The sequence below is a fragment of the Borostomias antarcticus genome (genome assembly GCF_949987555.1).
Source record: "Borostomias antarcticus genome assembly, chromosome: 6".
Classification (NCBI taxonomy): Eukaryota; Metazoa; Chordata; class Actinopteri; order Stomiiformes; family Stomiidae; genus Borostomias; species Borostomias antarcticus.
The window spans coordinates 29,053,658-29,068,488 of record NC_140239.1 but is presented as its reverse complement, the minus strand read 5'-3'; the positions used below and the strand labels follow the sequence as shown (position 1 = coordinate 29,068,488).

General features: G+C 49.5%; 1 protein-coding gene across 1 annotated transcript in view; it reads right to left on the bottom strand.

The window, feature by feature from the left end:
* The window catches only part of cdc42bpb (CDC42 binding protein kinase beta (DMPK-like)), an 81,004-nt gene that overhangs the window by 11,703 nt on the left and 54,470 nt on the right, over nt 1-14,831 (bottom strand). The window contains exons 18-27 of the mRNA XM_084439865.1: nt 12,149-12,297; nt 11,716-11,813; nt 9,113-9,192; nt 5,118-5,201; nt 3,528-3,605; nt 1,999-2,104; nt 1,452-1,588; nt 868-1,007; nt 452-533; nt 1-188 (exon numbers count right to left, since the gene is read on the bottom strand). The exon at nt 1-188 is cut by the window's left edge and continues 29 nt beyond it. Of these exons, the coding sequence (XP_084295991.1) occupies nt 1-188; nt 452-533; nt 868-1,007; nt 1,452-1,588; nt 1,999-2,104; nt 3,528-3,605; nt 5,118-5,201; nt 9,113-9,192; nt 11,716-11,813; nt 12,149-12,297 (1,142 nt within the window). The remainder of the gene's footprint in view (nt 189-451; nt 534-867; nt 1,008-1,451; nt 1,589-1,998; nt 2,105-3,527; nt 3,606-5,117; nt 5,202-9,112; nt 9,193-11,715; nt 11,814-12,148; nt 12,298-14,831) is intronic.

Below are 14,831 nucleotides of genomic sequence, written 5' to 3'. Positions count from 1 at the left end.
ATGGCGGGCAGGGAGGAGTCGTAGGCCTCGTGCAGCGTGTGGACCACGCGGTTCCTCAGCCGGTTCTTGGCCAGGATGCTCTGCAGCCCCTCCAGGATGCCCACCCACTTCCTCTTCTCCACCTCGCTCTCCGCCAGCACCAGCAGGGACACGGCGCGCGCCGGCGAGCTCAGCAGGGACGACGTCACCTGGCGGGGCGGGGGGGGGGGGGTCAGAGGCGTCACGGGGAAGCAAGGAGAATCTACTGACACTGGTTCTCGAAAGGTCACTGAATACGGTGTACTGGATTTCCCTGCGTACCCTTTTAAACTAAAAAATTAAAATAAAAAACACCAAATACATGCATACAACTTGAATAACTTATCTAATTTCAGGAGGTCAACACACATCAGGTAAATAGCGAACCAGGACATTTATATAACGGGTTATTTACGAGGTAGGGAGAGCCTACCCTGAATATGCAGGGGACGTCTTTACGAGTGGCATGGATGACGTCAGAGGCCAAGACGGAGCTCACTGAAAACTCCTCATCTCTGAAACACACACACGCACACACACACACGCACACACGCACACACACACGCACACACACACGCACACACACGCACACACACACGCACACACACACGCACACACGCACGCACACACACACGCACACACACACACACACACACACGAACAGAGAAAAAAGTTCCGGTCATACATGAGACTGAAAAGCTCAGACGAATCATCTGCGAACGGACAAAACCCGATAGCAGTGATTCACAGAAAGCGATGTTTGCAGACGATGTTTTTGGCTTTCTGTGTGAGACCCATCCGGACGCCCCCCTCCCCCCCCCCCCCCCGCCCCGGGCAGTGCCCCCTCACCTGAGGTCCAGGACCTGGCTGGCCACCACGCCCGGCTGGGTGGACTTGCCCTCGGGCACCTCGTACAGGAACAGCTTGCAGTCACACACCACGGCGTACGCACGCTGCCAGCCCTTCTTCACCCCGGTGGGCTTGGGGATCTGAGGGAGCACACAAAGACACGTGCACACACACACACACGCACACACAGACAGACGCACACACACAGACGCACACACACACAGACGCACACAGACACACACACACGCATACACGCATACACACACACACATACACACAGACAGATACACACACACAGTTACCCACACAGATGCGCACACACACACACACAGACGCGCACACACACACACACACACACACACACACACACACACACACACACACACACACACACACACACACACACACGCACACAGACCCACGCGCACACACACAGACGCACACAAACACACACACACTTAGCTAAGGACAGCTTTAAAAGGCACAATAAAACAAGAATAGATAATAAACTATCAAATAAGCACGACCCCATAAACAATTCCGGTGAAGGTCAGAGGTCGGCCTCTCGTGACAAGCCTACCCACCCTGACGAAGCCCTTGTAGGCGGTGCCGATGCCCCTCTGCACGTCGATGCCCAGCGGCCTCTTGGCCTGCTCGGGGGGGATGGGGCACACCAGGGGCGCGTTGTCCTTGCAGGAGACGTGGCAGATGAACGAGCACACTGGGGAACGGGAGAGTGACAGCGGTCAGATGGGGGAGTGTGTAAGCGTGGGACACACCCCTTTTGAGAGTGTGTGTGTGTGTGTTGACGGATGACGCTCACCTTCGCAGGCATAGCCCTGCCGGATGAGGCCCACCATCAGAGAAGCTCAGTGTGTGTGACTGTGTGTGTGTGTGTGTGTGTGTGTGTGTGTGTGTGTATTAACGGATGACGCTCACCTTCGCAGGCATAGCCCTGCCAGATGAGGCCCACCATCAGAGAGGTGCAATGTGTGTGTGTGTGTGTGTTAACGGGTGACGCTCACCTTCGCAGGCATAGCCCTGGCGGATGAGGCCCACCATCAGCGAGGTGCAGTGTGTGTAACTGTGTGTGTGTGTGTGTGTGTGTGTGTGTTGACGGATGACGCTCACCTTCGCAGGCATAGCCCTGCCGGATGAGGCCCACCATCAGCGAGGTGCAGTGGGTGCACTGGGTGGGGCTGGAGAAGGTCTTGATGCTCAGCTGGTGAGCTTTGGGCTGGAGAGAGACACGACATGGAGACGCCTGATAAGACAGGACTGGGGGAGGAGCCTCGGACCACTACCAACCAACCGGTGTTAGCTGTACCGCGGGTGTAGCCGTGTTTCATTTCAAAACTTTATTTATACTCGTAAAGCACTGAGGTTTCCCTCATTTACAGTGATGACGAGTTTACACAAAGACACAATCAACAAAACAAATGCAATGTACAATAATAATAATAATAATAATAATAAAAAACAGTTACAGGTTCAAGTACATAAGTCTAGAGCCAAGGACTCTATGGACTAAAGGAAGGACCTCAAGCTTTAGAGTCTGTTGTAAGGTATTAGTATAAGGAGAATCATGGAACAAAGCAGCTCTACCGAGTTCAGAATGCCCTTGAGGAACCCCGAGAACAAGCCGATCATTTGATCAGGTCTGGTAGGTGTATGTGTGAGAGAAGGTGAGTGAGTATTTGTGCAAGTTGTGACAGAGGAATCTGTGAGACTGAAAACGCAAGTGCTACTGGTTATTACCAAAAATTAAATCTCGGTAACCGTCAACGGAATATCACAACACACTGCTTTCCTAGATCAATCATCTTGTGTTAGGGGGCATGTCCACCAGCGAGCTGTATGTAGCTGAACAGCGCCAAGCTTACAGCTGCTTAGAGCGCACTAGAGCTGGAGTTTAGAGCTGGCTAGGCTCTAGCACAAAAAACGTTTTTCAACTGCAAAAAAAAAGCCTAGAGCTCATGGCAGTTGGAACACAGCTCTCTTCTCTAGAGCTCATTACCCTTTGTAAACAACGAGAAAACAGCACCAGCTCTAAAATACAGCTTGTTGATGGACACACTAAGATATCCCTAAGACTAAGATATCCACGGGTAATTGATTTTTTCCCCACAGACAGATTGCGCTGTCGCTGGGTTAGAGGCAGGGCTGAAAATTAACTTTTTGGCTCACCTGCCAAGGGGACTGGTAGATGGAAAAATCCACCGGCCAAGTATATTTTTTACTGGCCAAAATAATAAACTGCCTTTTTTACAGGTGTCGACTGTAGTAGCGCGACAGTACTCGACTGTAGTAGCGAGCTTCCTCTGAGGTAAATGGGAACGATTTTCTGTGCGCGAGTAGCCTCGCGTCACCAGTCTCTCCTAGTGCGCGAGGCTCCGCAACAGTCATGTGACTGAAAACTTTATTTAGTGCAGCGGGGGAGCTGTTTGAGTGCAACACATAACAAACAGAACGCCGGTCTATGGCATGGATGTGGAGACATTGCGCGCATAATTTATTACATGACTATTGGTACAAACATTTCGGATAGCCTCCGAAATTTAGTCGCCAAATGGAAATTTTACCCGCCATTGGCGGGTGTTAATTTTCAGCCCTGGTTAGAGGTAACAATGATAGCAGACAAGACGGCGTGCGTTCGGTACCTTTGGTGCGGTCAGTAGCGATGTCGGGTACACGGGGGAGGGGCTGGCGGGGGCAGCAGCGGGGGGCTTGAACGGCTCCTGAGGAAGAGGAACAGACGACCAACGAGCCGGGTCACTCCTCACACCCCTACCAGGAAGACCCTTCCTCACACCCCTACCAGGAAGCCCCTTCCTCTCACCCCTACCAGGAAGACCCTTCCTCACACCCCTACCAGGAAGACCCTTCCTCACACCCCTACCAGGTAGACCCTTCCTCACACCCCTACCAGGAAGACCCTTCCTCACACCCCTACCAGGAAGACCCTGTCTCACACCCCTACCAGGAAGCCCCTTCCTCACACCCCTACCAGGAAGACCCTGTCTCACACCCCTACCAGGAAGACCCTTCCTCACACCTCTACTAGGAAGACCCTTCCTCACACCCCTACCAGGAAGACCCTTCCTCACACCTCTACTAGGAAGACCCTTCCTCACACCCCTACCAGGTAGACCCTTCCTCACACCCCTACCAGGAAGACCCTTCCTCACACCCCTACCAGGAAGCCCCTTCCTCACACCCCTACCAGGAAGACCCTTCCTCACACCCCTACCAGGAAGACCCTTCCTCACACCCCTACCAGGAAGACCCTTCCTCACACCGGTACCAGGTAGACCCTTCCTCACACCCCTACCAGGAAGACCCTTCCTCACACCCCTACCAGGAAGACCCTTCCTCACACCCCTACCAGGAAGACCCTGTCTCACACCCCTACCAGGAAGACCCTTCCTCACACCTCTACTAGGAAGACCCTTCCTCACACCCCTACCAGGAAGACCCTTCCTCACACCTCTACTAGGAAGACCCTTCCTCACACCCCTACCAGGAAGACCCTTCCTCACACCCCTACCAGGAAGACCCTTCCTCTCACCCCTACCAGGAAGACCCTTCCTCACACCCCTACCAGGAAGACCCTTCCTCACACCCCTACCAGGAAGACTCTTCCTCACATCCCTACCAGGAAGACCCTTCCTCACACCCCTACCAGGAAGACCCTTCCTCACATCCCTACCAGGAAGACCCTTCCTCTCACCCCTACCAGGTAGACCCTTCCTCACACCCCTACCAGGAAGACCCTTCCTCACACCCCTACCAGGTAGCCCCTCACCACTGGTCTGGGGTCAGATATGGCCTATTTCTATTTTCATCTTTAATAATGATGTAAAAACAATCCTCAGACAACTAGCATGTAGCCCCTCACCACTGGTCTTTTCTGAAATGTCTATATTTCCATCTTTAATAATGATATGATAACATTATTGTTTTTACAACAATAATTAGCTATGACTAATTAGAACTCAAAATGGCTGATCTGGTGACTCCAGCCCTGCTGTGAGGGTGAGATGGATCAAGTAGACGTGACACATTGTTACAGTTACAGCATGATGGGGCAGATATGAATCACATTGTTACAGTTACAGCATGACGGGGCAGATATGAATCTAACGGTCGGGAAAGGAAGCATGAGGGTGGGGTCAACAGGGGGCAAGCGGATGTGAGTGTTTGTGTGTGAGTGTGTGTGTGTGAGTGTGTGTGTGTGTGTGTGTACTCACATCCTGCTCGGAGGCCACGGATGAAGGCGAGGACGGGGCGTCCGACTTCTGGGGCGTGGCGTCCACCTCGCTGAGCGAGCTGGTCTGGAGAAAAGAGAGACCATGGCGGGACAGATTAGCGGTTGGTGTGTGTGTGTGTGTGTGTGTGTGTGTGCTGGAAGGAGTTCATCTGGGCGAACTAGGTTGATACACACTTCAGGGTCAGCGGCACAGACTGCTATTACACTGGGTGGAACAAACAACTGGGTGTGGCTGGTTTCACCAGTAGGGGGCGCTAAGAGCTCATACCTAGATGCCAGTCTGCACCAGCTGTCACACAGAAGGAGCGAGGACATTCTCAAGCGGCCAGGCCGATCCATTTTGGGTTTGGAGGGCGACAGTAATGCTGGCATTACTGGTTTTTGGGCTAGAGAAGCCACTCCCCTGGTTCACATCCTAATTAGTGGGAACCAATTAAAAATGGCAATGCTGACGTTGACACTAAGCCCAACATTAATATCCGTGTTTGTTGAAGTGCTGTATCATCTCCCAGGGGGCGTTTACTGTTACTAGGGAGCATGTGAGCATGTGTGGTTCACATGCTTCTGAAAATATCACACACATATGTAGGATACTCTATGTAGCTCATTTACAGTGCAACAATAAACCAGTGTTAATTAACACGGGGTTTCAGAATTTAGACGTATCATAATTACATTGAGTTTTCAGCCTTCAGACCTTCAACGCTGACCACATATGATTTATAGTATGTGACATGGTTAAACTATGGATGGATTTTTTCAGAATAATCATTATTCATAACTCATTATCAATATTTAAGAGATGTAAGATCAAGCCATGGTAAAATATCCGTCCGAAAGAGAAAGGCTCAAGAATGGACAGTCAAGGTCTTTTATGGACATTTTATGGACATCATTTCGGATTCTATTCTAATCAGCTTTTAGTCAAAGGGAAATTAAAGGGAATGTCCCCAACCTTTCCTCAATCTACTTCACACACAGAATATCGACAAACAGGTCAACAGGAATGTTCAGTCTACGTGGTCCTGTGGTGTTAATAAGCTCCCCAACTCTCCCAGCTAATTTCTTGTTTAACGGTTAATTGTGCTAATGGCTAGCGAGGGGGGGTTATGAGGTCACAGGCTACGCTGTTTGTGAGGTCACAGGCTACGCTGTTTGTGAGGTCACAGGCTACGCTGTTTGTGAGGTCACAGGCTACGCTGTTTGTGAGGTCACAGGCTACGCTGTTTGTGAGGTCACAGGCTACGCTGTTTGTGAGGTCACAGGCTACGCTGTTTGTGAGGTCACAGGCTACGCTGTTTGTGAGGTCACAGGCTACGCTGTTTGTGAGGTCACAGGCTACGCTGTTTGTGAGGTCACAGGCTATGCTGTTTGTGAGGTCACAGGCTAGGCTACCGAGGAGTTAAACTCCCACTGGCTTTATTTGCGAATGCTAGAAGAACGGTTAATAATAACATCGGGGATGCTAATGTAGTAGAAGCACGTTCTAGTGAAGCTCTTGGCTCTTTAGTGGCCTACATTAGCCGTGCGGGAGGTAAGGGAGGGGTTCAGCTAACAGAGGAAAGTGCAGCCAGCTATGAAAAAAGGTCCAATAAGGTCCAATACAGTGTGAGCGCCACGCTCTGGTGGAGCTCTAATGAAATCCATCACAGTGATGATTATTATGTTAGCATTCTAGACAGATTCCGCATACAGTGGCAGGGCTTGCTTTAAATAACACTGAGGTGCTGTAGAAATGACAGAATAAGTCGATAATATACACTACCGTGCAGAACGTGAAGCTAAACCAAACCCATGTGCGTTATCGTTTTATGATGCTAAATGCTAATTTCTAGAGAACATCTAGCGAGAAAGGATTCCTTTTCAAAGTGCGCTTCACGCTAACCTTTCGGTATGCTGGCCGCACGACCCCAGTGTTAGGGCTAGGATGAGAGCAGGGGGGTCGGGGGGTGGGGGGGCTCTGAGCAGCCAAACTTACTTCATCCCAAAATGCTAGCAGAGAGGATGCAGATGAGGATGAGACCGAGTCCTTTTTTGGGGGGGGGGGGGGGAGTGGGAGGGTGAAACACATGGAAGGGGACAGGAAATAAAAAGCACACGACAGCTTCAGGAGTTTTGATGAGGGGTTATTTTACAAAATGGAGAAGACAAGTTGGGGGTGCCGTGAGTTGACGAGGTAATTTAGTGGTTCTCTGACGCTTCTGGTTAAGGCCGCAACTTCCGACGGGCTTTCCTTTGTTAATTTGCGACTCGCATTCCGGAGCCAAAATGGCCGCCAGCCACAAGCCAGTTTCCTCCGGACCAATATTGAACCAGGCCTTCTGGGTCCTCTCAGCCAACCTGTTGCGACTTCAATGCTGACTAACGTTTTTTTATTCTAACCTCATAAGGCAGAACAAGCGGGGGGGAAAAGTCCGAGATCTGAGATCTTCCCGCCAAAAAAGCTGTGACATGGAAGTGTTTAGGAGGTGATGGACAAAACCAGGTTCCTCCCCCCCCCATTAAACTGAGGTCACGCTCAGCTTTCTTCTAAGTCTCTTTCGAGGGCCGGTTCCTACCTCCGCGGCTTCAAACCCCTCTCATAACTTTGGCCCGTTAGCCGTGGATCCTGTCCTAGCCGTGGCTGGGTGCATCAGGTTACTGTGTGCTGATGGGTAACATAACCCAGATTTATTCAACGGGGGGGGTGGGGGGGGGCAGGAAGCCTAATACCACTCACCCCCCCCCCATCCGGGGCTTTGAAGTTCCTTCGGGCGATGAGGTGATTGAGGACATCAGAGGCCCTGGCCGTATGAACCCAGAGCTCAGCCACTCTCCGGCTTTGAACTGTGTGTAGCTGTTGTGTGTGAGAGTGAGTGTGTGTGTGTGTGTGAGTGTAAGAAAAGAGACTGCGTGTGGATGGATGTGTGTGTGATGTGTGTGCGAGAGAGAGAGAGCGTGAGTGTAAGAGAGAGACCATGTGCGCGATATGACAGAGTGACACAGAACGTCTGCGTGTCTCTTTATGTCTGTGTGTGTGTGTGTGTGTGTGTGTGTGTGTGTGTGTGTGTGTGTGTGTGCGTGCAATAAAGGGCAATGTGTTTCCAATGTGAGCTGAATCACGACCGCTGTCGAGTGAGGTAACCTGCGGCACACAGACCCCCCTTGCGGTTGGGTGTCTGCCCTGAGACTTGGAGGTCGTGAGTTCGATCCCCGGCCGAGTCACGCCAAAGACTATAAAAATGGTACGCGATGCCTCCCTGCTTGGCAGTCAGCATCAAGGGTTGGATCGGGGGTAATTCCTAGTGACATACTAGCGTCATGTCCAGGGGGTGTACCTGTACATCAAGCTGCCTCTCGCTACAGAATCAGGAGACAGGCTCCTGCCCTATGGGCCACTAGGCCAAAGAAACATCGGTTCTCAAAAAGGCTTACTTACTTTATCAACTATATACTCCCTTCATCACCCCCCCCCCCCCCCCCCCAGGTTTATACCCTCTTCATCAGCCCCCCCAGTTCATACCCTCCTCTCCATCAACCTTATACCCTCTTCATCAGCCCCCCCAGGTTTATACCCTCCTCTTCATCAGCCCCCACAGGTTTATACCCTCCTCTTCATCAGCCCCCACAGGTTTATACCCTCCTCTTCATCAACCTTATACCCTCTTCATCAGCCCCCCCAGGTTTATACCCTCCTCTTCATCAGCCCCCACAGGTTTATACCCTCCTCTTCATCAACCTTATACCCTCTTCATCAGCCCCCCCAGGTTTATACCCTCCTCTTCATCAACCCCCCCAGGTTTATACCCTCCTCTTCATCAACCCCCCCAGGTTTATACCCTCCTCTTCATCAACCGCCCCAGTGCCCCGTTGCCACTAACACAACAGATAAGTGGGACGAGGAGGGTTCAGGCGGTTCGGGAGCGGTTTCTGACGGGAGGAACGTGTTAAGGGACACTCACTCTGAACGTCAGGAACGTGTTAAGGGACACTCACTCTGAACGTCAGGTCGTGGGCCAGTGGAGAGGTGTTGAAATACTCGAAAATGGAGTCCTGGAAGTCTGGCAGCTTGAGACCTGTGTGTGTGAGAGAGAGAGGAGGAGAGAGAGAGAGAGAGAGAGAGAGAGAGAGAGAGAGGAGAGAGAGAGAGAGCGAGAGACAGACAGACAGAGACAGAGAGAGGAGAGAGAGAGGAGAGAGAGAGCGAGAGAGAGAGAGAGAGAGAGAGAGGAGAGCGTGAGAGAGAGCGAGAGAGAGAGAGAGAGAGAGAGAGAGAGAAGGAGAGAGAGGACAAAATTGTTGTCAGTTTCGTCCTACTTTACTGCGGTTCAAAACAGATTGGAAAAGACTGACAATGACTTTGTATTCCTTTAGTGGTAGATAATCATGACTGTATTCCTTTAGTGGTAGATAATCATGACTGTATTCCTTTAGTGGTAGATAATCATGACTGTATTCCTTGAGTGGTAGATAATCATGACTGTATTCCTTTAGTGGTAGATAATCATGACTGTATTCCTTTAGTGGTAGATAATCATGACTTTGTATTCCTTTAGTGGTAGATAATCATGACTTTGTATTCCTTTAGTGGTAGATAATCATGACTGTGTATTCCTTTAGTGGTAGATAATCATGACTGTATTCCTTTAGTGGTAGATAATCATGACTGTATTCCTTTAGTGGTAGATAATCATGACTGTATTCCTTTAGTGGTAGATAATCATGACTGTGTATTCCTTTAGTGGTAGATAATCATGACTTTGTATTCCTTTAGTGGTAGATAATGACTGTGTATTCCTTTAGTGGTAGATAATCATGACTTTGTATTCCTTTAGTGGTAGATAATCATGACTGTGTATTCCTTTAGTGGTAGATAATCATGACTTTGTATTCCTTTAGTGGTAGATAATGACTGTGTATTCCTTTAGTGGTAGATAATGACTTTGTATTCCTTTAGTGGTAGATAATGACTTTGTATTCCTTTAGTGGTAGATAATGACTTTGTATTCCTTTAGTGGTAGATAATCATGACTTAGATAGATAATCTTAGATAATGTGCAACTGAAATAACTAGTAGGCCTCACGAACATGCTACCTGCATGGGAACTACCTGATCCATGTGCAATGGGGGATACTGAATAAGATGTACTGTATGTAGAACATACTCAGTTGTCCACTTCATCAGGTATGCCTGCTAGTTCACACAAATAGCCTGCTCCTCCAAACAGCCAATCATGTAGCTGCAACTCAACTCAAGCCTGCAGACATGGTGAAGAGGTTTGGTTGTCGTTCGTCATTAGAAGTGAGTGTCTAAGCGACTGACTGTGGTGTACTTGTTGGCGCTCTAGCATCTCAGAAACAGCTGCCCTCCTGGGACTTTCATGCACTACAGTCTCCAGTAGGGCTGGGTTTAAAAAAAATTGATTTATCGAATCTGAATCGATTCTGAATCAAATGATTCAGAATCGATTCATGAATCCCAAAATCGATCTTTTATTTAATGAATGCATGAATAAATGAAGGTATGAATAGTTCATTAATTCATTCAATGATTCATTCATTCATTTTTGGAAATCAATATCGATACCCAGCCCTAGTATTGATGTGTTGCATAACTTGGCAGTCATGTAATTAAGGTTTCAGCTAAAAAAAAAAGGTTTTAGTAACACTAACCAAATCGATATTGAATCGAGATAATCGATTCTGAACCTTGTGAATCGGAATCGAATCGATTCTTGAAATTCGACTCCATACCCAGCCCTAGTCTCCAGAGTTCACAGAGAAACCAAACACGCCCAGTGAGCGGCGGTTTGTGGGCGGAAACCCCGTGTTAATGAGAGAGGTCAGAGGGTAGAACGGCCAGGCTCTCTCACGCTCACAGAAAGACCAAAACGCTCAAACAAACAGCTGTTTAACACAGCGCTGTGTGCAGAAGAGCACCTTGATGAATCCACGCCACAAAGAATTCCAGCTATTCTGGAGGCAAAAGGGAGACCCCCCTCTACCTGGTAAATGGACTGCACTTATATAGCGCTTTTCCACCTTAGCGGCACTCAAAGCGCTTTACAATGGCCTCTCATTCACACACACATTCACACACCAATGGCGGTAGCTGCCATGCAAGGTGCTAACCTGCTCATTGGGAGCAATTTGGGGTTAGGTGTCTTGCTCAAGGACACTTCGACATGTGGACAGTCGGAGCTGGGATTCGAACCACTGACCCTTCGATCACTGAACGACCCGCTCTACCAACTGAGCTACAGCCACCCTAGACTAGAAAAAATCTGGTGCTCAAATCCTGGTATTCCATTGGTTTTGCAGGAATCCCGGCGACACCAATCAGTAACGACTTTCTCAATCAGGCGTTCCCGCCCATAGATATGCCCCGCCCATCTAACCTGGGCTAGCGTCTCTCATTCGCCGCTACGACCTGTCACTCTTTCAATTTTGACCCGTCGATACGCCCTCAGAACGCCAGCTTGGGCGGCGAAGTGGCACACTCTTATGTAGCATGCGGAGCGCAGCGATTCGACATTTGAGTCGGGAGAGAGACTAGGTAGCAGGGGCAATGGTGCGGGGTTAGGGCATGGTTGGCCAACCTTTGTCCGAGCGCGAGCGGCTCTCCTCCAGCTCTCTCTTCATGTTCTCCATCTGCTCCGCCATCTCCCGGCCCCGGGCCTCCGACTCCTTCAGCTTGCTGTGGGCGCGGGCGAGAAAGACGGGCGTGCGACACAGAGAGAGACAGAGAGAGAGAGAGAGCGGGAGAGAGAGAGAGGGGGCAGCAGGTTAGAGGGGACGAGACAGAATCAATCACACACACCAGCGCCGTGCCCTGTCCACGTCCTGCTTCCCACCGCGGGCGCCATGTCGGCCCCGGCTGCTCCCCCGTCTCCGTCGGCTCTTTCACACTCAGCCCTGAAACACGATCGACGCCTGACGGGTCTCGGGTTCCCTTGAAACTAAAGATCCCCCCCCCTCCCCCCCAGGGAGGGGTCAGGGGGCGCGGGGAGCGAGGGAGGGGGCGGGGCTGACCTCTCGAAGGAGATGTTGGCGGCCTTGACCTTGCGCAGCTCCTCCTGGACCAGCTGCTTGGCGCGGATCTCCGCGTCCAGCGCCGACTGCAGCTCCAGGCGGGCCGACATGTCCAGCTTCTGGCTGCGACGCACCTTCCACAGCGGGTCCTGAGAGGGCGGAGGGGAGGGGGGAGGGGGGAGGGGGGAGGGGAGGGGAAGGGGGAGGGGAGAGGGACCATTACAGGGGCAGCTCGGAAAATGTGAAAATTCTGGAAAGTTCGTTATTTTCCGTAATTTCATTCGAAAAGTGAATCTTTCATTTATTATAGATTCATTACAACAGTTGAAAAAAAAAAGCTAATACTGACATATTTATAGTCATGTTTTTAATGTGTGCTGTTGATTCATATGTACTGTCCCTGTACACATGTAGGGTAATATTTCAAGGCTGGTTGCCTCCATGTTGCTCCACGCTGATGCAGTAATTTGTGCAAAAGGACCCCCCACCAAGTATTGAATGTATAAATGAACATACTGAACAATCATAAAGATTCAAACAAAAAAGGCTTGAAATATTTCACTTTGTGGAATGGATCTAGAATACATAAAAGTTTCACAGTTTGAATGAAAATACGCAAAATAGACTTTCACAATATTCAAATTTTTTGGGATGCACTTGTGTATGAGGGCAATGTGTATCTGCATTCACCTTAAACTCAAACGTGATGATGTGTCAAGCTTATGACTGGCTTGCCCCTTCCTGACAGGAAGATCTAACACGATGCATTGAAGAACTATGATGTATTCATGTAGACGTTTTTAGGATTCAAAGCACAGTGCGTTGTTCTAAGCGGAGAGGGCTCGTCACTGGCGAAACCAATGAGAAACCCCTGGACATGGTTATCAGGCATGGTTGATTTAGCTTGACTGACGCTCTTGAGTATGGATCAAATTGCTTTATTATGGGTCGTCTGTTTGACTTACCAGACATAAATACGGACTGTTTTGACTGAAGGTCATCTTGGGTTAAAAAAAGGGGTTCACATTTTTAGCACCAGTGGGTCCGCCATAATAGCACATCGCACTGGTCCCAGAGCGCAACCTCTGACCGAAAAAATTCCAGTCCCGTTAAACCAAGCACCCAACCATCTCAGACATTACTTCCTGTTTGAGGTGAGTGACTCAGCAACTGGGCCTTGACGTTCGTTTACTGAACATATCCGCTCGTTCGGCGATGACGTCTGGAAACTGGCCTTACAGGAAATCACAGCGCTATTGATCTGAGATAGACTGACGCAATAGATGGTTCTAAAACGAAAAAAAGATGTGGAAAAAATCATCCAAATACATCTGTTTAATCATTCCAACTAAACCTCAAACAGGCAAAACATACAATTCAGCAGGTGCAAAAACACATTCTAAGCACCCCTCTCCTCTCTCACGCAGGCAATGGCGGTCGGGGTCCTCGCATTGAGTGAATGAGCGAGCATGTGTCATTCCTGCGGCCGGCGATGATAAATGGAATCTTTTCAGGAAGCGGGGATGACATTCCGTGGATGCTGGCAGTATCGCGTGACATCACGGCCCCCGTCGGGAGAGGAAATGGCATGAGGCATCATATCCTCTCTAGTCTACGACTCCTTCCCCTCCGATGCCTTCTCGATGGACATCGACTGTCCCGTCTCTGGACTGAAATAGCCCCACCAGACTCGTGTTACCCGGGGAGTCGGGGGGGCTTTAAAGGATGCCTGGGTGGGGTGTATGTCCTTCTCAATGTCACCCTCAACATTGAGCCTACACACTACTGTACCGTATACATGAACCACTGACCTCAATGCCTCGGACACTGAGGAGCTATCCGTTCGGTCGATACGCGCCGTACGAAAGTCAATACAGAGCTTAGTCGAGGTAATAGAATCTTTCCATCTTCTGTTGTACAGTGCGTATAAGTTAACTGTTCTCTGAGGGACATTAAAAGCACTGTATCTCATTTTACAAGATGTATGACCCCCCCTCCCCAAAATAAATAAACAAACATTTCTTTCTCTAAGCCAATGAGAAGCGTCATGTGAGCTTCTGTGTCTCATATGGCCTCTTTGAAATCCTCTGACAATTTCCACTCAATCCAATTTTGCTTTCTAGGTCTCGAAATGCTGCCAGTATCTTTTTTAAAATGTCCTGGCTAGGGACTGGAAACCCACTTTCACGCAAGGATGAAATATCAATTCAGATCATGTAACTCGTTCTCCAGGTCATTTTTCTTAGACTATCCTCAATTAGATTTCAGGTGAAAACACAGGCTACCAAGTGGAAGGGGCGGGGCCGTATGAGTGACAGACGGGCTACTTAGCCTATCGCACGAGAGCAGCTCTCTGTTCTGCCCGCAATGGAGTGCCGGTGATGAGGTTGGGTTTTGATTGGCAGACTCACCCTGTTGTCCCCACCAATGGGGGGCAAGGGCCTCTGAGGGGGTGTGGCCACTCCATAGTCTCTCTGAGGCAGCAATTAGAATTAAGAGGATTGCATTAAAAAAAAACACTAGAGAACAGCACATCGCTACACGAGTGTAATATGAGATGGAAAGAAAAGTAGGAGGCTAAATGGGATCCATCTGCTACTAATAGTCATGGTTTGGTTATAAAAGATGTTATCACTGATGACAAAGGGTCATTTTCTTAAATGAGTCAAGGCATTTTAAGGAG